The following is a 26,825-nucleotide window of genomic DNA, read 5'->3' as shown; positions in this document are numbered from 1 at the left end:
GACAGAAATGTGCCATATTCGAATTGGCAGTTGAGAGAACGCAATCCAGACTCACTACGCAATAAATCAAATTAAATTTGAAATTTGTGAAAGAAATTAATCCGATAGAGAACAGAATTTTTGAAACATGCGGTTCTTTCAAGCTCCCACTGCCTAGACAGTAGGTGCTCCGTCATTCAATCAGTCAGTCAGTCAATCAAACAATCACGTGCAATCTCAGAGCCTTTTTGAAAGGTCTCTGGTTGAGAGCCTGAAATTAAAACCAATTGGTTTCGTAACCATTTTCCACCAATTTTCCACCGCTGCTGGTGGAATTCTCAATCACATCAGTGATACAATTTGAACCAATCAGCCGTCTAGCTCGCACTATTTTGGTCAAAAAAAAAAGAATAATTCATGGGGTCTCCGATATAAATGTATAGCTTTTATATTAATTAATTGTACAAAAAAAAAAAGGGAAGAAATGCTATTATGAGTTTAGTGAGGTCAACTCCAGCCCTCACAGTTAATGAGTCAGTCAGTCAATCGTTCAATCAAAACACAATTTAAAGCCTAATTTATAATAACAAAGAAAAGGGGAAGAAATGCTGTTATCAGCTTTGCCAGGCCAACTCCAAACGTGTCCGCGCCCGAGTCCCTACAGGGCATCGTCGTGCATGTGCAGGCTCTTTTGCTGCACTTCCTTCATCCAGTCCTGGGCTATAAAGTCGGCGACCCGTTCACCAATCATCACTGTGGCGGCATTCGTGTTGGCGCTGACCACGTTGGGCATAATGCTGGCATCGGCCACACGCAGATTGGACACGCCTCGCAGCTGGAGCCGTGGATTGACGCAGGCAGCGGGATCCGTGTCTGGGCCCATCTTGAGGGTGCCAACCTGATGGTAACAGGTGACGGTGAAGTACTTCGCATAGCATCGCCAATACGCATCGCTGCCGAACTTGTGCGCTCCGTCGCATTCCTCGATGGGCACGTGCACCAGCTGGGCGTGGCGATGCCTGTAGGCCGCCGTCTGCGTCATGCTCTCCTGGTGGCGAATGCCACGCAGCAACGTTGCCATATCCGCCGGCTTGTCCAAGTAGTTGCTGAACAGCTGCGGCGGCTGCTTGTAGTCCGTGCTCTGCAGCTGCAGGTGACCCGCCGATTCCGGCTGCGAGAGCTGGACAAAGATGCAGAGCAGATGGGATTGGGTTAGCTGGGCCTGCAGATGCTCTATGTAGCGTTCCTGGATGGCAAGTCCGTTGAGGAACAGGGCCAGCGAGTCGTGGCGGCCGCGCTGAAAGTACAAATGATGGAACTCCAGGTCCGGATAGCGTGGATCGCTGCTGCTGTTCGCTGTATTGATGAAGCCGACCAGGGAGGCGGTGCTGTGGGTGGCCAGCGGACCAGTGCGATGCATCAGGTACGTGTAGATGCTGTCCAATATCTCCTGCTGGCTGGCGGGCTGGGCCACGCCCTCGTCTATGTGCATGAACAGCGGCACCAGGACATGATCCTGCAGATTGCGGCCCACACCGGGCAGCTCATGCTGCACGGCCAGCTGCAGCTGCTCCAGCTGCTCCCGTGGTCCGATGCCCGAGCGCAGCAGCAGCGCTGGCGAATCAATGGCCCCAGCCGACAGCACCGCCTCCTTGGCCACGCCCACGCGATAGGTGCGCTCGTCACGCACAAAGCTGACCGCCTCTAGGCGTGCGCCAGTCAGATCGAAATGCAGCTGAGTCACCTGCGCCCGCTTCACCACATGCAGATTGGGTCGCTCCGCGATCCGACTTAGATGCCCCTTGGCCGTGGACATGCGCCGACCGCGCTGCACGGTGCCCGGCACCGAGGTATAGCCCACATAGCTGCCTTCGGCGAACTGCTCAACGCTGGGCACGCCCAGCTCCTGGCCGCCGGCGCGTATCATGGCCTGTATGTCCTCGTCCTGCAGCTCGAAGGGATTCAACGTCATGTAGCCCTGCGGATGAGTCGCATTGCCCACCGAACGCACCGATCGCTCAAAGTACGGCAGCACCTCGTCATAGCTCCAGCCCGTGTTACCCAGCTCCGCCCAGCTATCGAAGTTGCGCCGATTTCCACGAACATAGAGCATCGCATTGGCGGCTCCGCTGCCCCCAAGCATCCGGCCGCGCGGCCAATAGCAGCGTCCGTTTCGCTGCGCCTGGCACGCCGTGCCGCTGTTCTCCGTGAAATAGTTCCACATGAAATCGCTGAATTCGAGTCCAAAGAACAAAGCGGGCAGCTAGAGAGAGAGAAAGGGAGACATTTAGTACATTGAAACAATAATATAAAAGCAGCCCAAAATCGGACCAAAATCTGGCAAGGTCTAAAATGATCCTCCCCGTGCTCAGTGATTCCAAGCAATCGATATAAATATCAGGGATCTTTAATTTTATAGCTACCCCTAGCGCGAAGATGGTTCAGTGTATCCCCTAGTCGGGCACTTTCGACTAGAGCTCTCTTAGTTGTTATTTTTCTTTTATTAGTCGTAAATACTATTATAGCTTCAACTCATCTTCAATTTCTCATTCAACTTAAGGTCTTAAGATATTTTGTCTAAACATAACTCGATTTTGCACTTATCTAAAGAGTTTCTCTTTAAAAGACTTGCCCTTAAGAGTTTCTCCCTCTTGCGGAACAGGAACAGAATAAGGGATGCTAAGTATTATAATGTGAAATAGTCTTTAATATCTCTGATGGTTACCAATTTTCAAATTGTTTTCTCTTAATACCAATCAATTTCGAACTTATCTAAAGAGTTTCTCTATCAATTTTACTGTTAAGTAGTAGGCAATTAACTTCAAATAAGTGAGTTCGTTTATCTTGTTAAGAATTCATTAGCTTGCGAGTTGTTGTTATTTTTTGATAACTTATGTATGTAATATCCATTTACATTTGAAGTGTGTTCGAGTTTTGTAAATGTTAACATATGAGAATGCAAATTCAGCAGCTGATAAGCTGAAGATTAGTTAACAACAATCCTCCCCCATAAAGTTACGTGAATTCTTATCGCCGTACTGTTAACATAATGTTAACATGCAACTGATAACAGTGCTCGAAATGGGGCACACGGAAATCTCCTGAATAAGAGCTGTTATCACAAACAAATAGGCGTCAGGTCGCAGGTTCGAACCCAATAGCTAGTTTGTTATCAACCAGAAAGCAAAAAGCGATAATAAAAACATTACAAAAAGGGACGCGACAAAGAATTGTATATTTTTGTTCTCGGTAATTTTTTTTTGTGCATATTTAAGCACCGCAGGTTGCCGGTTCAAATGCAGAAGTCATTTTTGTTCATTTTTTTTTTTTTGAAAAAACAATAAAATTGAAAAATAATGATATAATTTTTATTTTTTCTGAGAGTATGTGCGTATTTGAGTATCGCAGGTCGCTGGTTCAAATCAGCAGTAACTGGTAATTGTTTATTTAATTTGTTATATTTCTCAAATAAATAACTCAACTTCCAAGCAAAAAAAAAAAAAAAACTAAGGAATTAAAAACACCTTGAATGATTTTAAAAAGTTTATTTTTTGCTAACACAAATAAATGGGGAAACGAAAAATGAATGCAATTTTTCTTGTATAAAATACTTTGTGTATAAATTGAAGGACGGCAGGTTGCCGGTTCAAATGCAACAGTAATATTTATAAATACATTATTTTCTTGATGTGTGAATGAAAAAAATGAAAGAAACAATGAAGAAATGAAAAATGAATGCAATTCTTTTTAGTTTGAATACTTTTTGAAGCATGGCAGGTCGCCGGTTCAAATGCAGCAGTTACTTTTTGTTTATTTCATTTGCCACAATTAAACAAAAAAAGCAATAATAATACAAAATAATAATTTAACATTGCCTTTTCGACATTATTCATTTGACATTATTTATCGGCACCGGAAATTTCTTCTGATACTCAATAAAAATATTCACGTTTGCTTGTCGTATATTTTAGTATATATTGAAGTACTTGAAGTACCCTTTACGCAACAGTGCAGTATTTAAGCATATGTTTGATTTTTGCAATGTCAATGCACACAGTGAGCACATTAAGCACTTGAGATACCCTTTTATTTGTTCTGTGTCTGTGTAGTATTTTATATGGGCATAGCTCCCGCTTGGATGTCAATCCCGTTTACAGTTCACATTGTGTGCACACCAAATTCACACAGTTGCCGCTGAGTACAGGTGCAAACACGAATCGAATTGCTTGAGACTTACCTCGGACTCGACGGGCGGATCTCCGCCCGCCTCCAGGACGAGCACACGCCAATCGGGATTCTCGCTGAGGCGACTGGCGACCACGGAACCCGCCGAGCCGGCTCCAATGACCACAAAGTCGTAGGGCTCGCCGAAGCCATCGTTGCCCATCACATCGCCATAGTCCGGTGGCCAGAGCGTGGTCGGCGCCACATTGCACTGGGCCGCGAGCAGGGCCTGCAGCAGCATCTGGAACAGTCCGCTCCAGAGGCCGGTGCCGGGCGGCGTGCACTGCGGATCGCCGGGACTGAAGATGTAGCTCTGGTTCGTTGTTGTTGCCAGCATTTGGAATGCGTACGCTTTGAGGCGACGCCAGCGAATGCATTTTGCTTTTATAGATGCGATAAGCGGGCAGCTGACCGAATGGCAAATTATCTGACTGACTGACTGACTGACTGACTGAATGACTAGTTGTCGTGGTGTGTGTGTCGCCTTAGCCAGCAAAAACAACCAGCATTGCCTTTTGTTGACTTCACGTTTAGCACTAAAACAACGAGAACAACAACAACAACAACAACAATTGTGACAACAACTATTCTTAATAGTACGAGCTGCGTCATGTGTGCCAAGTCGTCTGCCCAGGGACTCAGCACGTGAGCAGCTGCGATAACAGATTGACTGATTGAAAAGCTGATTGACTAATCGATTGACTGACTGATTGACAAACTGATTAAGTGACTGATTTGCTGATTGACTGCCTGATTGATTGACTGATTGGCCGCCTGAACAGCTGACCGACAGACTGACTAGTGGACTGACCGGTTGACTGACTGATTGACAAACTGATTAACTGACTGACTGACTGATTAACTGCCTGACTGATTGATTGACTGATTGGCCGCCTGAACAGCTGCCCGACAGACTGACTAGTGGACTGACCGGTTGACTGACTGATTGACAAACTGATTAACTGACTGATTAACTGACTGATTGACCGACTAATTGGCTGACTGACTGATTGACTGCCTGACTGATTGATTGACTGATTGACCGCCTGAGCAGCTGACCGACAGACTGACCAGTGGACTGACCGGTTGACTGACTGGTTGATGGGCTAACTGACATATTGACGAACTGAGTGAATAACTGATTGGCTGATCGGCTGATTGATTGACTAGCTGATTGAATGACTTATTAACTGACTGTTTGGCTGACTGTTTGACTGACTGGCTAACTAAATGACTGATCGACTGACTGACTGATTGCAGCAAGCGTGCTTTTTACAGTCTCTTTGGCTCACAAATTACGTCAGCATTAACATGAGTCTTTCATTTAACACAGAAACATGTTAACAGCTCAGAGATTAATTGTAGAAAGCCTAACCAATCCAAGCCAGTCATTTAAAAGAGTTCAAGGTTCGGCTATATAAGCATAGTTCAGGCGAATGTTTTGCATTCCTCTTACTAAATGCCTTGCCCAAGATCTTGAAATACGTGTCAAGTTCTTGTAAGGGAAAACTTTCTTAACCATGCACTATATCTATAGAAAGAATCGATTAGAAGATGACTTGTTTAAGTGGAAAATTTCGCATTGTTTTTTTAATTTTTTCCTACAGTCACAACTGGTCGGCAATAAAGTTTTCCCAACAAAGCATTTCTGAGCCACTTATCTGGGAGATTATTTATTTATATATGGGATAGTCGTTCTTTCTTGTTAGCATTGTCTGGAATAATCTTGAATTTTCCATATATATACAAACTCTCTGAGTCGTAAACTTGTTGAAGAACTTGTTCAGCTATTTGCTTTATGGGAATAATAGAAAAAACAGTTTCGCATAACACCTGAATTTTGGCATTACAACGCAGTGCTTCGGGCATGTTGTTTCCTTCAAACTTCGAGTTTGCCAGAACTGACCTGCTTAAGGCTGAGCCTAGAGTTTAATGTTCGACTATTAAATATTTTCCATTTAAAAAGTTCATTAAAGCATGTTAAGTACTATCATCTTATCAAGCACTTTCACATTTTTAATCGCCTGGCTGTAATTAGTGTATTATGATTGTGTTGTGCTGCACTTAACCAAGTATAACCCAGACCCAGACAATGTCGTTCAAGGACAGTCACTCTGTAAGCGCCAACAACAACAACAACAACAACAACAACAGCAGCAGAAACAATGACATTAAAAATTGCCAGTTTTTTGCTGACCGATTATAGTTTTTGCCTTGTAATTGCCATAAAAGGCGCCTTTTTAACAAGCCTCAGAATGGAACCGCATTTTTAAGCAACAAGTCAATGCGATTGACATAAAGTTAAGTGAAATAATGCCCAGCCAATGGATACCCTGGAGATAGTTCTAGAATGGTAATGGCAAATATGCCGCAATTGGTCTGAGCTCTACGAGAACCAAACTGGCAATATATGTTCTTCTTTCTATTAGCCTATATGATGGTGCATAATATTCCCGCCTCGGCTTCTTCCCCTAGTCCTACACCATGAGAAATGTAGTCTTTATTATATAACTTGGCTGTTTACAGTCCGATCTTAATGAAATTTTCTGAGCCCAACCGTGTCACCCAAATGTGCGTACATACCAAGGCGGAAGGTTCTGTCTGAACAAATGAGTATCTTGAAGTGAATTATTTCTAGTCCGTAAATACCATACATGAACCCACTTGTCAAATTTGGTGCAGCTAGCTTTTATAGTTCTCGAGTTATAACTAAGAAACCAAGTCTCAAAATCGATATTTATCGCGCCGTTAAATGCTACCAGAGCGTCACATATAGGTGGCAAGCCTGGCAAATGCTATCACAGAAATGGTGTGGCATTTATAATATACATTGGGTATCCATTTATCCATATATGTATGTTCTCATTGATGCATCATTTACTGCTGTCTGTGCACAATATTTTATTGTATCCTTGCAGCCACTAATTGATTGGGCATTCAAAAAAAAAAATATATATACATATATATGCAACAAAAAAAAAAAAAAAAAAATAGGGAAATTAAGTTAATTGAAACACAAGTTGAGTATTTGATGGTGCAGCTGGCGCCATCTGTCGGCCGACTGCAGCGTCTCACAGTCCGCTGTTCATGGCGATGCGCACGAATTGGGCGGGCGCCGGCGGCTCAGCATTGGCGGCAGCCGCAATCCAATTGCTTACGGGCAACAGATTGAGGCCAGCGCTGAGATCTGCAAAGAAATCATCACCAGATATAACTGAGACTCTTAGCTGGGGCAGCAGCTCCCTTCCATGCAGCCCGACAGCGTTCGCAGGCACGAACGAACTCACCCGAAGGATCGTTGAGAGCTGGCGCTGTTGCTGCTCCTGATGCTGTGCCTGCTGCTGTTGCTGTTGTCTCCGATTGTGCCGCCTCCAGCAGCAACTGTTGCTGCGGCCGTGCTGCAACTGTGGACAACAGTTGCAGCAGCCCAAACAGCAGCAACAGCAGCAGCAACTGCAGCTGCAATTGTCGGCGGGGCTGGATCTGGTGCTGTTGAAGCTGGATCTGCTTGGGTCGCGTCATTTTGTCAGCAGGCGATGTCGGGTACTGGCCTGATATGAAAATCTCGGAAACCTTTTTGAAAACTTCAGCACAGCCGACCACTGTAAATATGTGTCTGTCTGTGTGTGTGTAACTGTGTGTAAACTGGTAAAACTTGTCGCGTTTGCCATTTGGTTCAGCGCCCGCTCATAAAACACGCCAAAACGGCAACAGCGACAACAACAACAACAGCAACAACAACAGCAGCAACAACGTGCAGCAAATTGCAGGCGCCTGTTGTCAATGTCGCCAGAATTTGCTGGGAAATGTTTCAGCTTGACTCCAACAACAACAACAACAAGAGGCAGCAGCAGCAGCAACACCAGCAACAACAACAACCACGGCAGCAACATTTGACACTGCAGCAGCAACTGTTGCTGCGGCTGACATTTCGAGCACAATTAGGCACAAATGCGCTGATCGATCTTTCATTTTGATCGCGCGCAATTATAGTTTATCTACAAACAAAAAATTAGCAGAAAAAAAAAAACTATGATCCAATCTAGTTTCCCATTCACATAACTCAATTTAATCTGAAGCATTTATTTATTTGCAATTTTTTGTACAATCATCTAGTTGGGAATTGTAAAAATGCTGCATAATTCTGAATGAATGAATAATTTATTTATTCAATTTTCTTTCATATAAATGCATATTGTCATGCCTTAAAGTACACACACATATGTATTATACGCTGTCTTCCGCCTTCTCGCTGGTTCGAACCCTAAGCTTCAAGTTGTGTGTGCTCAAATTGAAATATTGAAGCAAATTGTTTTTTATTCTCTTGTGACTTAAAGAAATGTAAACACGAATTGCTGGATTTGAATCGGCAACCTCTCGCCTCTTAGTTCAGCGCTCTTTTTTCTTTTATTTTCCAGCCGAGAATAAGGAATTTGGCATTACGTTTCCCATAATTTGGAACAAATGTCCTTTTGGATCTTTTTGATCTTTTGGACTTGTAGCATTTAGCTTTTGTTAGTTAACCAGATATTGCCATGCTTTTGGAACGTCGTTTTCAGTAGCTTCTGCACGTGCACATTTGCAGCTGGGCTACTTTGGCTTTGGCTTTGGATTTGGCAATTGTGAGCGGCCAGGCAATTGGCTCATGAATGGGACAAGGCTGCCAATTCTTAAGCCCGCCAGAGGTCGACTCAGCATTGACCCCTGCCATTCGGCACGAGTACACGAGTACGGTTATTGTTTACCCGCTTTTTAGCCCAGTTAAAACACAGCTTTTGACCTTCGCATGGCCAATGAGAGTTTGGATTAGGTTTTTACAAATTTATTTGGCCACGAAAAGTTTGACGACTGGAAAAAGACGTCTTCGAGCCCATAAGGTGTGCACATAATATACATATATATACAAAATATATAGAATATTTGTATATATGTATATATTCTTGATCAGTTTTAGTCGAGTTCGCAACGGCTGAAACGGACTACTTTGCAATATAGCTGCCTTGGGAAGAGTCGGTCGACAATACAGTTCTTCTTTTAAACACTTTTTTCTCCTTCAAAATATTCCAATCAAACTTGGCGTATACGGGGCTTAAAATTCTCTTCATATATGAGAGGCATCTTATCAAGATCGTTTTACTACTTCAGATAATTGGAGTAGTGGGAACACTCTCAGATGCTTATCATATAGGACTACAATCTTATTAGGATCTTTTCATTATACCACATAGAAGACTATCTTTGAATTTGTTTTTCGAGAAATCTTGATCTTCACTATACTTCCAACATAACCTTCAAGCCGCATTCCAACGGACGACTATATCATATGGCTGTCATGGAAAGCTTGCTCGGGAGAAGAGTTTCCCGTCCACAGTAATTCCAAGCCACAAGTTCTAAAGAGTATTCAGTTGTCCTAGTTTTGGTTTATTTATACATTTATTTATAGATTCTTATGTTAAGAAATACGAGCTACAGCTTGGGTTTAGTTCATAGCCAAGATCAGAGAGCGAGAGGTTTCTAGCCTGATTGGGCTGGAGGGGGGGAGGAGGGGGACTCAGAGCCAACCGCCGTGTGGATAATGATGCCAATCCTCCTTGATAATGTCCGCGCCCCGCTCGGCTATCATCAGGGTGGGCGCATTCGTGTTGCCGGTGGGAATGGTGGGCATGATGCTGGCATCGATGACCCGCAGATTGCGCAGGCCGCGAACGCGCAGCCGTGGATCGACAACACCGTACGGATCCTGAGCGGGCGCCATTTTGCAGGTGCCAACCGGATGGTAAATGGTCTGCGAATAATATCTGGCCAGGCACTCCCAGAAGGCATCGCTGAGGTACTCCACCTCGGGACAGTTGCGCCACTCGTAGATGTTGAGCGTGGCATTTAGCCGCTGCATAGCCGGCGTCTGGGCGAGCCGATGGGCCATCTTGAGGCCCTCCACCATGACGGCCATATCGAGCGGATCATCATAGTAGTTGGCATGGATCAGCGGATGGACGCGCGCATCTGACGAGCGCAGCTGCAGATAGCCACGCGAGCGCGGACGCATCAACAGCGGTGCGATCACAAACGAGTCCTGATACTGTATCGGCTCGAAGGTGTCAGCATAGTTGGCCAGCGTAATGGCGGCGCCGCGTCGCCCGATCATGCCGCCGTCGGCGCCGTAACCATAGCTGCCTAAGAACAGCTGGACATCGGGCCAGTCTGCATGCGGCATCGATGCCACTTGATATTTGGTGCTGACAAAGCCCATCACCTCGCTGACGGGCATGGCATAGAAGAAGCCGTTCTGGTCTTGGATAAACTCCTCCACTGACTCTTTGGTCAGCTGCTCGGGCACTATGAAGGACATGTGTGTGCCCGGTTTAAGGCTGTCGAAGGTGTAAATGGCGCCCGAGGTGGAGATGTGATCCTGCAGATTGCCGCCAACGCCGGGCAAATGCTGCACCAGATCGATGCCCAGCGGCAGCAGCTGCTCGGCGGGCCCCACGCCGCTCACCATCAACAGCTGGGGACTGGCCAGGGCGCCGGCGGCGAGCACCACCTCCTTGTTGGCCAGCACCAGATGCTGCACCAGGCCGTGCTCGAAGCGAACGCCTCGCACACGCTTGCTGCCCGGCTCGATGACCAGACGCTCCACGAACGCCTTGAGCACAATGTCCAGATTGGGTCGCTGCCAGCTGCGACGGATATAGCCCTTGTTGGCGCTGCAACGGAGGCCATCCCTCAGCGTGCCGTGGGGCGGGGCGAAGCCCGTCTGTGTGCGTCCATTGAAGTCGCCGTCGGGATGGGCCATGCCCAGCTGGGTGGCTGCCTCCATGAAGAGCTCAAGCAGCGGCGAGGGGGATCTATAGCGTTCCACGCTAATGGGTCCGCCATGGCCATGATAGGGGCTCTCCTCGAAGCCGGGTACACGCATGTCCTCGGCCTTGCGGAAATAATGGAGGACATTGTTATAGTCCCAGCCGGGATTGCCCAGCTGGGCCCAAAGATCATAGTCACGCCGATTGCCGCGTATATACATCATCGCATTGATGGAACTGCAGCCGCCCAGCACCTTGCCCCTGGGCCAGAAGCACTGCTGATCCTCCATGGCCAGGCAGTAGCGATCGGAGGGCTCTGTCAGATATTTCCAGTCCCATGGACTGCGCTGGAATACCGGATACAATTGCGGCAGATCCATCAGGAGCGGCTCGTCGCCGCCCGCCTCCAGCAGCAGCACACTCCACGCCGGATTCTCAGAGAGGCGCGCCGCCAGCGCACAGCCCGCCGAGCCGCCGCCGACAATGACAAAATCATAGCTCGGACGCAGCTGCTCAATGAATATGGTGCGCACGCGGTGCAGCTCATCTACAATGTCCGGACGCTGATCCTTGATGCCCTTGTTCAGCATTAGGATGACCAGCGCCGAAGGGCCCAGCGTCAGCAGAAACCGCCACATGGTCACAAACGTGTTCACCGCCGTCATCTTCGATCCGAGTCGAGTCTGGACTGAACCGAGCCGGCGCGTGTGGCTTCGCAATACCCCAAAAACGCTGACCCTGCCAAAACGGGTGCAATGACATTGTCTCTCTCTCTTTCTCTCTCTCTTCGGCATTTCGTAATAGTACTTTGCTCATACCACCCCCCCACCCACTCAGCTAGAATTGGGTCGATTGCCTTGTCGAATACCCTGTAAACTCCCAAATCGCCCCCATAATATCTATAGTTTGTTAATACATATATAACTGACTGATTGATTGACTGACTGACTGAATGATTGCTGATCAGCGCGTCGTAAGAGCTGGAAAGCTTAATTCCACCCGCAACTGTGGAATCTGGGCAAAAAGCGAAACCCCTCGTTTGCTTCCGATCGGCCTTTAACTGATTTTGAAATATTTTTGCAACAATCCATTTGAGACGTGTTTCACACCTTTCGCAAAATCCACGCCTTCCGTGGGAAAAGTGTGAAAGATTGATTTTCAGCTTCGCACTCGTTTATAATAAGTACATTTATAATGTATAAGAACGGTTTGTTTTTTATTTTTTAATTTGAAAGACTTGGAAATATTTGTGCAAAGTATCATTTGCGATGTGGGGCTGAAGATGGCGGATGCGGATTTCAATATTCCACGTGCGAAATATGTGTTTTATTAACAATATGTTAAATGAGAAATCCTTTTTAATGAGGAAAATGATTTAGTGATGGGGTTAATTTTACGTTTGGCCGAATTGAAAAGGTAGGTCCTAGGCATAACTTTTCTACAAGCGGCGCACTGTAAGGATGTTGCCTAAAAGTTCAGGGGGCCAATGAGGGCAATTGAGACAAACTTAGTAATGTGTCGTTGAAATATTTATTGTCCAATTTTTGTCCAATTCTAGAAAGAATATAAAACTTCTTGGCCGGGCAACGCCGGGTAATACACGATTTTATATCTACACAAGGTATAGTATTAGTAGACTGCGAGGCATTCAATTTCAACGCTAAGCGCAAGCACGGCGAACCACACAAACGAACACAACCGAAAACTGCACAAGCAGACAGAAAAAGAACAAGAGAAAAAGTGCTGCGACTAGCAGATACCCTGTACCCAGTTTCATTGCATACTGAAGCACGCGTCTACGGCATAAATGCAAGGTTAAATGGAATTAAATAAAATATAATAATAATAAATAAATATTTCATTTATATCGAAGTGGTGGTGACTGAACATACCCCTTAGAACGCAATTCGTGTGTACAGGGTATGCTATGGGAAACGTCGCTGCTGCAGCTAACAGCGCTGCTCAGCACTTAACAGCTACTGTTAATTAACAGCGAAAGCCTGCGCTCTCCCTTTCTGTCTCTCGCTCTCTATCTCTTTCATTGTTGAGTTCATTGTGCATTCCGCTTGATTGATGAGCTTGGTGGGAGGGGAGGGGGGGGGGGGGCTGCATCCACAGCTGTTACTTGGCCGACATTAAGTACTTATTTACAGCTCAGTGCAAACAAACGGAAACCGAAAACAGGCAAAACGCACATAAAGATAACGAGTGGGAGAAGATAACGGCACGTCGCACTTGAAATACCCTTTCCGATGCGCTTTTATAGGCTAGCTTTAAATCAGATGGATTGTTCTCTTTTTTGGAAACTATACGATATATGAGAATGTTTTGCAAATATGCAGGGTAAATTGTGCAGCTCGTAGTTTGATAAAAAAGGTTCTTTGAAAGGCATTATTATCCATTCCATATCCGTATATGTATGCTCTACACACATATAAATACCTAACGTACCGAGGCGTTACAAGCTGCGTGACAAATTCGTGCCATTCGCTGTAAGGGTATACGAATAACATTTTTATGGGACTCACATTTGATGGGTACAAGGCGCACAGCCTTGGCCCGGCCGCGCACAGTTCAAAATGAGACACGCGCGTCGACAAGCTGCAGACAAATTGGCAGCACTTTTTCTGCTGCCGCTGCTGCTGGCAGGAGCTGGCGGCGAGAGCTTCAGCGATTGGCCGCGCCGAATCGAGCCGCCGCCGAACGGCGCCAGCTTCGACTACATTGTGGTGGGCGCGGGCAGCGCGGGCGCCATTGTGGCCAGCCGGCTGGCGGAGCAGCCGAACGTGACCGTGCTGCTGTTGGAGGCGGGCCAGGAGCCGCCGTTGGAAGCGGAGTACCATGCGCTGAGCGGACGACTGCATCACGACGCACGCTACATGTGGCTGGACGAGGCGGCGCCAAGTTCGCGCTGCTGCCAGGCGATGGAGCCGCCGCACGGCTGCAGCTGGTGGCACGGACGCATGCTCGGCGGCAGCGGCTCCATCAATGGCAACGTCTATGTGCCCGGCAGTGCTGACAATTTCCACGACTGGCGCTGGCGGCTCGGCCTCCGCGGCTGGGACTGGCCGCAGGTGCAGCTTGCCTACCGCCAGCTGCAGCAGCGTCTGCAGCCCAGCCTGTTCCCGCTGGCGACCTCGATGCAGCCGCTCGTCGAGCTCATCTATGCCGCCAGCGCGGAGCTGGGCGTGCCGCCCCTGCAGCAGCCCCTGCTGGCGGGCAGCAGCATCGGCTACACGCACTTGGTGCCCGCCACCATACACCAGGATCGACGCGCCAGCAGCGCCCGGCAGTATCTGGCCCGTGGCCAAGGGTCGCGGTCCGCCGGCGACAACTTGCAGCTGCTGCGTGGCGCCGAGGCGCAGCGTCTGATGCTCAGCGCCGGCGCGCAACGTGCGCGCGGCATCAGCTACCTTCACGTGGCGAGCAATCGTACGCTGTGGGCGTGGTCGCGCCGGGAGCTGGTGCTGAGCGCGGGCGCTTTGAACTCGCCCAAGCTGCTGCTGCTCTCCGGTATTGGGCCTGGGCCGCAGCTGCGCCGGCTGGGCATCAAGCCGCGCCTGCAGCTGGCGAGCGTGGGCCGGAATCTGCACGATCACGGCATGTTGCCGCTTTACCTGCGCTTCACGCGCACGCACACGCACACCTGTGCCTTCAACGCCAGCGACGACAGAGACGACAGCGACGACAGCGACGCCAGCTTCGCCATGATGGGCTTCATCAACACGAGCGCGCCGGCCTGTGGCATGTGCCGGCCGGATGTGCACGTGGCGGCGCACACATTGCTGCCGCGCGGCAGCGTGGGTAGCTTTGCCTATCTGGGCTTTCGTCCGGCGCTGATCGCGGCGCAGCGTGCGGCACTGCAGCAGACGGCCATGCTGCAGATTGTGGGCTCCTTGCTGCTGCCGAGATCGCGCGGCCATGTCGAGCTGCGCAGCGCGGAGCCGCGGCAACCGCCGCTGGTGCGGCATTGCTATGCGCGGCATGCCACGGACCGTGCCACCTTGCTGCGCTACGTGCGTTACGTGCAGCGCCTGGCGGAGACGCGTGCCTTTCGCGGCTGCGGCCTGCGGTTGTGGCTGCCGCCGCTGCCCGAATGCGACGCCCTGCCGCCGGACTCCGACGCCTATTGGCTGTGCCACATGCGCTACATGTATGTGGGGGCGTGGCATGCGGTCGGCAGCTGCCGCATGGCCGCCGCCGGCGATCCGCGCGGCGTCGTCGATGAGCGGCTGCGCGTGCGCGGCATCCGCGGCCTGCGCGTCGTCGACGCCAGCGTCATTCCGGAAATAACGGCGGGCAACACGAATGCGCCCACCATGATGATTGCCGAGCAGGCGGCGCGCATGATACGCGAGGATCAGCTGCAGCTGGACCGACTGCACCAGTCGGAGCAAGAGGAGCAAGCGGAACATCTACGGTCAAATGAGGTGCAGCAATGAGTTGCTTCTATATAAAACAATAGAACCAAAGACCCCAAGCGGGTACTTGATTTGATAGGGCAAAATATACCCTCACCTAGTCAAATATATGATAACATATATATTCATATATTTATTATCGAATTGTGCCCATATATAATATTCGATCTGAATATAACCCGACTCAGTAAAATAAATCTATATATATATATATTGGTATATATGTATATAAGATTTAGACTGAGAATATTCAATATATTATTATTAATCAGAATACTTATGACCCGCATATAAATATATATATATATATATATATATATATATATATATTTTGATCAAAATATATATACAAATCAACGCCCTTTTCAAATGTTTTGAGCATTTGCACATGCGTAACTTTTGTTCATCAACAGTTAACTGTCATATAAAAGGATGCTGGTTCGAATCCTCTTCAAATAGATAGATGTGGATGATGAACTAAGCCCAGTGCCTTTTTAAAACTATTTGCCATATATAAAATGGTAATCGTGATAAAAATAATAATAATAATTATAATTTCAATGATAACTCACTTTCCGACCGATTCCTTCCATAGAACTATACGAAATACCAGTTCATGTTGAGGCATGTTCGACTTATTGCATAAAGTTTAGTTACAACAATGAAATTGTTTATACAACAACTATATGATATTGTGGGTGCTGTAAAGCTGAGAGACTGGCTTAGGCAAAAACAGATAGACGAACTATATTGACTTGGCTGTTATTCTATTCCATTATTCTACCTCCGAATTGGATTGTCGTGCGCATTTCAAACCTCAAATTCAGTGAAATACTCAATTTAATGGACGCTGGTTTGATGTTTCGTTCAGTTACAATAAATACATACAATTTGCTTATGAATAACAAAAAAAAAAAAAAACTATTAATAAAGAGCTTGCATTAAGTCTAAGAGCACAAAAAAAAAAATAAACAATATAAATACACGGACTCACACACAGATGCACACACACACACACACACACGCACACATACACGCACACACACAGACACAGGAGCTTGGCTATTGTAGTTAGACTATTGTATTCTTGATCCAGAACTCCTTGATCATATCGCTGCCCTTCTCGGCGATCATGATCACCGGCGCATTCGTATTGGCGGAGACCAGCTTGGGCATGATGCTGGCATCGATGACGCGCAGTCCACGGATGCCGTAGACCCGGAGCTTGGCATCGACGACCGCATCCTTGTCCCAGTAGGGTCCCATTTTGCAGGTGCCGACGGGATGATAGATGGTCGATGTATATCGCCGGACCATGCACTCCCAGTAGCTGTCCGTGAACGGAGGCAGCTGCTCGCAGCCCGGCCAGCGTATGCTGGAGAGCCGGGAGCCGAAGCGTTGCATGGCCTTGGTGCGGGAGAGCGCAACGGCAACCTTGACGCCCTCGATAAGGGTCTTCAGATCGAACTCATCGGCCAGATAGTTGGGAAAGATGTAGGGATAGTCGAAGGGATTGCTGCTGCGCAGCTTGATGCTGCCCGTGCTGCGTGGACGCAACAGCATGGGTATTATGCTCCAGGCATCCCGATTGTTAATCGGCTCGAACACGGACCGATAGAAGGCGTCCGTCAGACCGTGCGCCTTGCGCAGCTGCGAACCGCCATCGGAATTGGTTGAGCCGGACACAAAATGGAACTCTATGTCCGGCCAGTCCAGCGAGCTGTTCGCATACTTGGTATTCACATAGGCGAGACCCTCGACGCCGCCCAGAATGGTGAGCGGACCCTGGCCGAATACCGCATACTGCAGCACCGTGGACATGGTGTGAAAGCGATTCTCCACTATGGATACCGGCTGATTGACCAGAAACGTGAGCCCGCCCAGACCAATGTGATCCTGCAGATTCTCGCCCACGCTCAGCTCCTTGATGAGCGGTATGCGATGCTTGGCCAGTTGCTTGCGTGGACCCACCCCGCTGAGCATCAGGAGCTGGGGACTGTTCACCGAGCCGCCGGAGAGCACGACCTCCTTGGTGGCACGCACATGGTAGAGCTTCTGGTCCTTGACAAACTCGACGCCGAATGCCAGCTTGCTAACCGGATCGATCATAATGCGTGTCACATGCGAGTTCATCGAGATGTGCAGATTGGGACGCAGTCGGGCCGGACGTAGGAACGCCTTGGAGGTGGAGCAGCGCGAGCCACGCCTTGTGGTGCCCTGGGCAATCATAAAGCCTGTCATTTTCTCGCCATTCAAATCGCGATTGTCGTAGCCCATCTCCACGCCCGCCTCCACAAAGCTGGCCGCCAGCGGCGTATGGTAGGGTGCCTCGCCCACCGTCAAATAGCCGCCCGTGGCATGATAGGGCGTGCTGGCCAAGTACGGATTGGTATTATCCTCTGACTTCTTGAAGTAGTACAGGGCATCGCGATACGACCAGCTGGGATTGCCCAGCGCCTCCCAGTTGTCATAGTCGTGCTTCGATCCGCGCAGATAGAGCATATAATTCAGCACGGAGCTGCCACCCAAAACCTTGCCCCTGGGCCAGTTGCAGCGTCCGCCTTGCATAGCTGTAAGAGGCAGATCGTTAGATGTGCAGGAAAATTATAAACATAAAAGCTCTTTGAATGGAAATTCCTTGGAGGCGAATAACTAAAGAGGAATTTTTAAAAATCCTCTTGAGAGGAATTCCATTAGAAGTTCTTCCTCAAGAAACAAATATTACGAAAGAAATCCTTGGAAAAGCCATTAAATATGACTTGCTCAATGCAAATATATTTAAGAAGGGAATACCTAAAGCGATTCCTTTGCAAGGAGAATCTTACAGGAGAGAAACCCTGTAGGGAAAGTGCCTGCAGGCTATATTCCTCAGCAAGAAATTGTAAAAGGAAAGCCTTTTCTTTTAGAAGCATATTCGAAAAGGTTAGAGGGTGGACGAAACATAGCACAGAAAAAGGATACTTCTGTAGAAGATCAAGTTTAACAGGCTTACCCAAACACGATTTGCCCGATGGTTCCGTCTTGTACTGCCAATCAATCTTGGAGAGCTGCAAATACCCGGCCATGAGGGGCACATCCGTAAGTTCCGTCTCATCGCCGCCCGCCTCCAGCAGAAGCACATTCCAGTTCTCCACCTCGGTCAAGCGATTGGCTACCACAGCGCCGGCTGAGCCGGCGCCTATAACTATGAAATCATAGTGATCCAGTATGTCATCGCTGCTGACATCGCTGGGCTTCGACTCGGGATCCATGATCTCCTCGTACTGGAAATAGGCCACCGCTGCCATTAGCATGGGTATGAACCAGCTGTTGCTGGTTGCCGCCGTCACCGCGCCGCCGATTGCCGAGGCAGCGCCCACAATAGCCGAGCTCATCGCTGGAAGCCTTCCTCCGATCAAGCTGTGTCCAAGTCAGGCGATGGCGATCTTCCAATGCGCGACGTGTCTGCAAAACGAAACAGCAACAAAAACACGTTGAATATGTCATGAAAAGTCACGTTTGTAATGTATGTAATCGGGTTAGGCGATTCGCTTGCTTTGGGAACGCAGCTTTTCACGCGCCTCAACATTTCGATCACGAACTTGCCGCATTTTGGCGATTTCGTAACCCGATCGCGGCTGCCATTTGTCATGCATACCCTATCCATTTGTCCAACGGGGCATTACAGCACGCACGCATCGCTTATCACAGCCAAACGATCCGAATGGAGTTTCAAATCTAGCGAGTCTTCAACTTAACCTCAATGAACTAGTTCTAGTCAGCGCGAAAGCTCTATTGATTCTGTGAAAGCTCTCACGTATGTGAAAGATTGAGAACATAAGCTCATCATTTAGCTAGATAGGAGGGATGGGAATTGGATACTGGCAGGTGAATCTATCGCCGAGTATCGCCTTTTTATCGCCTTTGCATCTTCCAGCGATATTCATTTTTTTAGTTTGTCGAATAATCTAGCGAAAGTGAATCACCGGGAAATGGGCAATGTATTCGCAGAGACATTACGCAATAGTGTCGCCTGGGAGATACATTGGCGATACGATTGAGATAGGGACACAGGGCGCGTGATCTGAAAGCTAGAAAGATTTGTCGCCTGGAAGATACATTTACGATGCATAAAATAGAAAATGGGGAATTACGACAGGAAAAGAGAAGTGTCTGCAAGATAGTACGATGTATCGCCTGGAAGACTCATTTGCGATACATAAAATAGAGAACATATGGAGAAACGAAAAACGTGATGTCTGAGGGATAGAAATAGGTGTCGCGTGGGAGATATATTAACGATACATCAAAAAGAGATTAACTTGAAAAACGGAAAGTGAAGTGTCCTACAGCTAGGAAGAGCTGTCGCCTGGGAGATACATTGGCGATACATTCAATAGACAGATTACCTTACGAAACAAAAGCTAGGAAAAGGTGTCGCCTGCGAGATACGTTTACGACAGGAATGACTACTTCCTAGCTAATTTGTCCATATTTTTAAAGAGCTGTCAATAACCCGAAAGTAATTTATTAGTTTTTTTTTTTTTTTTTTTGTAAATCTCCCAGCAATGAACATGGTAAAAATTTCATTTGATTTAATAAGGGAAACAACGGGCTATTGTTGCACGTGTTGCACAGCTGAAGCCAGCGGAGTTGGAGTTGGAGTTGGTGTTGGAGTTGGGGTAAAAGGCCTCCCGCATAAAAGTGAAATCTTCGCTGGCTATTATAAAACCTCAAAAAAAAAAATGAAGAAGAAGAAGATAAATAACAAATAAAAAAAAAACGCAGCGACTGCCGCTTTTCACTCCATTATTTCTGGTCAAAAAGCCAGGCAACAATTGTTGTTAGTACACACACACACACATATGTGCATATGTATATGTGTGTGTGTGTGTGTGTGTGTGTGTGTGCATGCAACCAGTTTGTTGCGCTTGCAACGGGGCGTGGCAAGCCGCCCTAGCGCTAGGCGCTGGACTTGTGGAATGCCAAAAACGTTTCCTGTCGCTGACTTTGCATAATCTTTGGCTAGCTTCGAGCTAAACTAACGGCTAACTGTGGCAGCACTAGCTCTTCTTCTTCTTGTTGTTGTTGTTGTTGTTGTTGTAGTCGCAATTACAAACTTGTTGTTGCAAACAGGTTGCCACTGCGCCGAGTTGAATGCGCGCCGTGCGCAGCTCAAGTTCAAGGTACCAGCGAAAAATACAAAAAAAAAAAAAATGTTTTTTTTTTTTTTATTTAAATACCAAAGCACAGCAGCCGCAGCCGCAGCGGCAGCGGCAGCGCAGCTTTTGTGCAGTCAGCAGCAGCATGCGAATAGCCGCTAAATAGTTGAGCACACAGCGCTAAAGAGAAATGCATAACAGCAGCAACAACAACAACGGTTACAGTTATCACAACGAACACTTAACGAAGCGACTATGAATCACTTTCGTTGAGAAAGCTTCTCTGGCGTAGGCGTCGCTGTCGCTGCTGCTGCTGCTGCTGCTGCCGCTACGCATGCGTCGGTTTAGAATTTTGTTTTCTGCGCGTGCCTTGTTGTTGCTGTTGCTGCCGCCGTCGCTGCTTTTGTTGACTTTGATTTCTTTTTGCCGTTGGCACACTTTTGCATTCTGATTGTGTTTGTTTACGCACACACACACACACACACACACACACATGTGTGTACTTATAAATTGCCCTTCTTTTTACTCACTTGCGCTTTGATATATTGTCAAAGGAGTAAAAGCTTTTGCTTGCTGCTGCCTTTGCCTTTTGCTTTTGCTTTTGCTTTTGCTCACACTTTAAGCCTGCGTTCGTTCGTGTGGTTAAGCTTTTTTGAACGCTTTCTTTAACACTTTCTTTCTGTGCGGTAACTGCGGCCGCGCGCTGCGACGTTCGCTGGGCAACTGAGGCATAGAGGCATTACAACGGAGCCCAAACAGCCACAGCTAGAAATGGCCACTTCAAAACGCTCTCTTTCTCTTTCTCTCTCTCTCTCTCTCTCTCTCTCTCACACAGGCGCACAGTCGAAGCTTGTTCGTGTGCGCCTTTGCGGCTGCGCAGCCAGCGCGCTGCCCTTCGGCTCTGCGCAGTGGGCTTGGCAGCGGCGGCAGCGACGCCAGCGGGCAGCGGCTTGCTGTGTTGTCTTGCTGCGTGCAGCTGGCGAATTGACCCGTTAGCTGCCACTTCAAATGGCCAATCGCTTCCTGTTTGGCCGCACTTGCCGACCCTCTTGGCCCAATGCATGCTCATCCATCCATCAACTCTTTGACGCGCCGTGACGTGTTTGCCGGCACGTAGACAGCCCACACACACACACACACACACACACACACACACACACACACACACACACACACACACACACACACACACACACACACACACACACACACACACACAAACACACACACACACACACACACACTAGCGTGCAGAGCTTTGGCGACAGCGAAATGCTTTCACTCTTACTATATAAGCCACAACGACGCTGCGCCCCTGGCCAAAAAAAAAAAAAAAAGTGCGTGCGACATTTGTGGGTCAGCTTCAGTTCGGCAGAGATTTGGCCTGCCCCAATGACGTCAGCAGTGCTCACAGAGAACAGCTAGCTGCGGCAAGTAGCCAAATTTTTAGCGGTAAAACAGCTAAGTGTGGCCTAAAGCGCATACAGACCATTATTATACCCTGTAAATACAAATTGGAATTAAATATGAAAAGGTAAAGGTTATTAGTTGCAAGTCAAAATTATTTCGCCTTATTATTTCCTTTGTATATTTTTTATTTCATATGAAAAAAATTCAAATTTTCCAACACTTTTTTAAGTACATTTAATAGGTTTATAAACACAGACATACTGTGTTTTTATATATAATAATTGTCTATTCTATTCTAGCATTTATATTATGATCACAAGTGCATTTGCAAATTTAGCTTTAAAAAGGCTAAATTGCCTGCACTATTAAATAGTAACTAACTCACTTACCCTTCTCTCTCTCTCTCTCTCTCTTTCTCTTTCTCTCGCTCTCTTTTCGCAGGTGGCTGCTGCGGCTCGACGAAGAAGCGAACGATCGTCGGCGGCTGGGCCTGGGCCTGGTGGCTGGTGACGGACGTGCAGCGGCTCTCGCTGAATGTGATGACACTGGATCCGTTGTGCGAGAACGTGGAGACGGCTCAGGGCGTGCCGCTGACCGTGACGGGCGTGGCCCAGTGCAAGATCATGAAGGTATGTGGGCGGGTTTGTTTGTCAGTTTTAGTCACAATTTCTTCTTAGCCACCTTCATCGAGTATCCTAGCAACTCTCCAAGTGAGAGAAGTATTGTTGCAGCTTTTCAGTTATGTTATGCAAGTTTCCTAGCTTCTATTTATGCGCCTGCCTCTCTACCCTATTCTACAGATATTTATATGCGTATGTATACATATATGTATATCGTATATCGTATATCGTATATCGTATATATATCGTATAGTTAATTGCCTATGTTAACTCTTGTATTTGGCATGCATTTTGGTAGCTACGTAGAAACGCGTCTGAAATTTGGCTTCCTTTGAGCAAATGTAACTTATTTTCAATGAATATTATATAAATATATTGACACCTATTTTATTCCCATTTAGCTATTTTGTTTTGTTTTATGTACGTTTTAACTTTTTCCGAACCCCCTCCCCCTAACAAAAAACACAAAAAAAAAAAAAAAAAAAAAAAAAAAAAAAAACACAAAAACAAATTCAATTCAATTATATTTAGCCTTGCAAGCGAATTAGATCTGATCCATCAAAAGTAAGTTTAGAATGAATCATAAATTTGTCAAAATTCTTTAGTTTCACACAAAATTCAGTCGACACAGTTCACATAGTTTCGAGATAAGCGTTTGATTCATTTATGTGACTCGCACTATAACTCTAATGCACAATATTCACAGTAATCACAATCGCTGTGAATCATTTGTCACACAGAGTCATTTCAAGTATTGCTGTAAATAAGCTAAGAATGATCAGAGCAATCATAGTAGCTGTGATTCGAATCACACTTACAAACGAGCACATTTCACTCATAGTTTACAGCTTTGGCAAATGATTCATTCATTCACAGTAACTGAAAACCGATTCATTGTTGTACCGAAATCGATTTGAATTGAACATTTGAATCATTCTTTACACAGATTCACTCATATTTGACATATAAGCATCAGGCTTAGTTGAAGTACCTATGTCTTATTATATTTAGCGTGAATCAATAATCACAGTACCTACGATTCAACCATTCACAGTGAATCTGTGAATCGCATCGATTGTATTCGATAGATTATTATTTATGCTCACATACGTAATCGCACACACGCTCGCCTTTCAGATATAAGTTATTGTTTTTCACTTACGATTTGATTCGCAAAGTTGAACCTATTTGGATCAATGATTCGAAATTATGTTCTTACTTAATTATTTCATTTCATTATTACAGTCATCTTCGTATAAAAATAATGATTATGCTAACAACGAGGTATGTTTATTGCGTTTAAATCATTTCTTCTTCTTGTACTTCTGCTATATTTTCCTTTCGATTCGGTTTGCTTGCTCAATTTTATTCGATCTATTCATGCAGAATTAACTCACTCACATATTTACTCATCCACACACTCACGCACACACACACACATACATGGGCACACATTTGAATCGGAACTCAGAGATCTGAACTCGAAAGTCCTGTTTTTAGCTGACATATTATTTGCTGCATGTTTGTCGCTTGAACATTGAATTATGATTTGTAACACATAGCCAGTATTGATTCATTCATTTAGAGTATACTCGTGCCTAGCTTTTATCAATGGAGTCTACAGTCTATATATATATAAATATAACAGTCGAAATTTGTTGACATTTGTGTTTTTTTTTTACCTTTTCTCTACTTTCTTTTACCAACCACTTACCCTGCGCTCGAATCGCTCGAATCAAACTTCAATCAACTCAACTCAACTCGACTCGAATCAACTCAACTCATCAAACGAATCCGACTTAAAAAAAACTCAACTGTAAATGATAACAAATCAAAATTAACAAATCGCTTGACAAAAACAAAAAACCTAATATATAATATTCTTAACCAACAACATCTGATTGAATTGCGCCTACTGCTAAACGTCTGCTAATGTTACTGCTAATGTTACTGTTAATGTTACGGTTACTGTTATGGTTACTGTTATGGTTACTGTTATGGTTACTATTATGGTTACTGTTGCCAACGCTCAATGTGTGCTCGTGTGTGCGTGCGCCTCTGTGTGTGTGTGTGTGTGTGTGTTGGTCCATATTAATCACAATTACTCAAACGTATCAAAAAATACTCGATAAATATCCGATAACTATTCAACAACTACTCAAAACTACTCATTTATTTGGCTGTGGCTTTGGATCATCAACTTCCGCTGTGGCTGCTCTGCTGCTCTGTCTGTGTCACTTTCTCTCTTTCTCTCTCTCTCTCTCTCTCTCTCTCTCTGTCTCTGTCTCTTACTCCTATCTCTTTCTGTCTGTGTGCCGTGTTGATCAACAAATACCAATTAATGAATAACACTTACATCAACCCATCTAACCCATCATTCGCCTACCCAAACACACACACGTACACATCAAACCACACCCATATACACTCACACACATATACACACGTGCGCACACAAATATACACACACACACACACACACGCACAGATGATGAATGTTTATTATTTTCATCATCAGGCCGACGAGCTGCTGGGCACAGCCAGCGAGCAATTCCTGGGCAAGAGCGTCAAGGAGATTAAGCAAACCATTTTGCAAACCCTGGAGGGTCACCTTCGTGCCATATTGGGTAAGATAAAATACATGAATATATATGTGTTTATTTCTGACTGACTGAATGATTGATGATCAGAAGAAGAAAAGCTTATAACATAATATATGATTGACGGATTGGTTGAATCAGTGATTGATGACGTAAGAGCTAAAAAGCACGTACAAAATATATAGTTTATTGGCTGATTGATTGACTGAATTAGTGATTGATAATCAAAATGAGAGCTAGAAAGCTTGAAAAAAAAACGAAATATGAGTGATTGATGACAAACGTGAGAGCAAGAAATATATATGTATATATATATAAATGACTGAGTGATTGACGGATTGATACAATGATTGATTATACAGCTCTGACTGGCTTATGGAGTAGTCAGTTGCTCATGATTGATTGGTGATTGATGGTCAATGTAAAGGCTAGAAAGATCTAAAAATATATACATATAAAATAATGACCGGCTGATTGATCGAGTAAGTGATTGATGACAAACATAAGAGCATGAGAGTGAAATATTGGCGGAAGAAGTTCGTGTGTATTTTTATAACTATTTCTCAAACATCTCTGTAAGAATTTATTTAAGACGTGTTTCACTCTTTTTGGACCTTTCATCCACAAGAGGGTAAACGGGGCGGTGATGTTGAATCTAGAAACACAAGTATTTACTATCGACTCATCCGAAAATACTTGACTCAAGTCAGTTCACAGATGAGCTAAGATCCAACACCTCGATAACAATTCATCGATGTAGAGCTCGCTCATTGGCATTCATTTAGCTCAAAACCACTTGAGCTTTTCGTGTAGCTGCTGGTTAGAACAATTGAATCATTAAATACTGAGTGGATTCATTGGGTCTCAAGTCTCTCATCATCAGCTTCTGATCGAGTTATATAACGCGAGCTGGCCTTGGCTGCCAATTGATTACACTAATCAAACTGAACTTGAATGCTTTTACGAGTGCATTCAACCGAACTGTGAGTGTTATTCGAATCACACCAAATGGCACTCATGAATGCGCATAATTGTGGCTTGGCTCGACTCGCTGGAGCCCTGGCGCTATAATCGCTTTATAGTTGCTATTCGTTATTGTCGGCATATAGCTATATAGCTCGGTATATATCTCATTCCCAAGGCGATTTCCATTTGTACAACACGTTCACAAATTCAATTAGTTTAGTCGGCCCGCTCTCTCGGCCTAAGTAAATTTTTTATTTCTCTTCTTTTGTATTACTTTTTATGTCAGTTGTAAGCGCGTCGAGCAACGCGTCGGTCGCGACGTCTCCGAGCGGGTCTCAAGTATATACCCATATAGCCAGACGCACAGTCAACTGACCCGGCCTGGCACGCCCCTTCCCGCCCCCAATAGGTCGTTTAGCTTACATTCAATGGAATCGCGTGTGAACGGCACAGCCGATGTGCATGTGTGTGCGTTTGTGTGTGCGTTTGTGTGTGTGTGTGTGTTTAGTTCTTGACCTTGAACTTGTTTGGGGCAGAACTCTCGATATCTGAATATTTAATTCAGCTGGAATATGTAGTTTGAGAAACCAAACCAATTTCCGTGTCAGCCAAATAGAAGGTTAACTAAGTATACATATGTCATCAGGTTTTGTGTTGAAAGGTT

At 46.1% G+C, this 26,825-nt stretch overlaps 6 protein-coding genes across 11 annotated transcripts in view; 2 read left to right on the top strand and 4 right to left on the bottom strand.

Moving 5' to 3' along the window:
• The window catches only part of Flo2 (flotillin-2), a 121,312-nt gene that overhangs the window by 88,061 nt on the left and 6,426 nt on the right, over positions 1-26,825 (top strand). For 3 of the 6 annotated variants that reach the window (XM_032440719.2, XM_032440718.2, XM_032440717.2), the window contains exons 4-6: positions 22,417-22,604; positions 23,841-23,879; positions 25,114-25,222. In XM_032440719.2, coding sequence (XP_032296610.1) covers positions 22,417-22,604; positions 23,841-23,879; positions 25,114-25,222 — 336 coding nt within the window. Of the gene's footprint in view, positions 1-22,416; positions 22,605-23,840; positions 23,880-25,083; positions 25,223-26,825 lie in introns of all 6 variants that reach the window. The other 3 variants (XM_032440723.2, XM_032440722.2, XM_032440721.2) reach the window with 2 other exon arrangements.
• fiz (fezzik) lies at positions 405-4,565 on the bottom strand. Its single transcript, XM_002056906.4, has 2 exons — positions 4,217-4,565; positions 405-2,242 (listed from the first exon to the last, which is right to left on the bottom strand). Exons 1-2 carry the CDS (start codon positions 4,538-4,540, stop codon positions 638-640), a joined length of 1,929 nt encoding a protein of 642 aa, XP_002056942.1. The 5' UTR covers positions 4,541-4,565; the 3' UTR covers positions 405-637.
• On the bottom strand, positions 7,177-7,761 carry LOC6633755 (uncharacterized). The gene is made up of 2 exons (XM_032440725.2): positions 7,491-7,761; positions 7,177-7,390 (listed from the first exon to the last, which is right to left on the bottom strand). The coding sequence occupies exons 1-2, from the start codon at positions 7,723-7,725 to the stop codon at positions 7,275-7,277; spliced, it is 351 nt and encodes a 116-aa protein (XP_032296616.1). The 5' UTR covers positions 7,726-7,761; the 3' UTR covers positions 7,177-7,274.
• LOC6633754 (glucose dehydrogenase [FAD, quinone]) lies at positions 9,604-11,695 on the bottom strand. Its single transcript, XM_002056904.4, has one exon. The coding sequence runs from the start codon at positions 11,666-11,668 to the stop codon at positions 9,755-9,757; it is 1,914 nt and encodes a 637-aa protein (XP_002056940.1). The 5' UTR covers positions 11,669-11,695; the 3' UTR covers positions 9,604-9,754.
• On the top strand, positions 13,529-15,691 carry Eo (Ecdysone oxidase). The gene has a single exon (XM_002056903.3). The coding sequence runs from the start codon at positions 13,583-13,585 to the stop codon at positions 15,443-15,445; it is 1,863 nt and encodes a 620-aa protein (XP_002056939.1). The 5' UTR covers positions 13,529-13,582; the 3' UTR covers positions 15,446-15,691.
• LOC6633752 (glucose dehydrogenase [FAD, quinone]) lies at positions 16,248-21,306 on the bottom strand. Its single transcript, XM_015170119.3, has 3 exons — positions 21,096-21,306; positions 18,417-18,868; positions 16,248-17,994 (listed from the first exon to the last, which is right to left on the bottom strand). Exons 2-3 carry the CDS (start codon positions 18,796-18,798, stop codon positions 16,496-16,498), a joined length of 1,881 nt encoding a protein of 626 aa, XP_015025605.1. The 5' UTR covers positions 18,799-18,868; positions 21,096-21,306; the 3' UTR covers positions 16,248-16,495.

This window comes from Drosophila virilis, chromosome X (genome assembly GCF_030788295.1).
Source record: "Drosophila virilis strain 15010-1051.87 chromosome X, Dvir_AGI_RSII-ME, whole genome shotgun sequence".
Classification (NCBI taxonomy): Eukaryota; Metazoa; Arthropoda; class Insecta; order Diptera; family Drosophilidae; genus Drosophila; species Drosophila virilis.
Note: the sequence above shows the minus strand (reverse complement) of the source record. Positions and strands in the feature narration are given on the sequence as shown.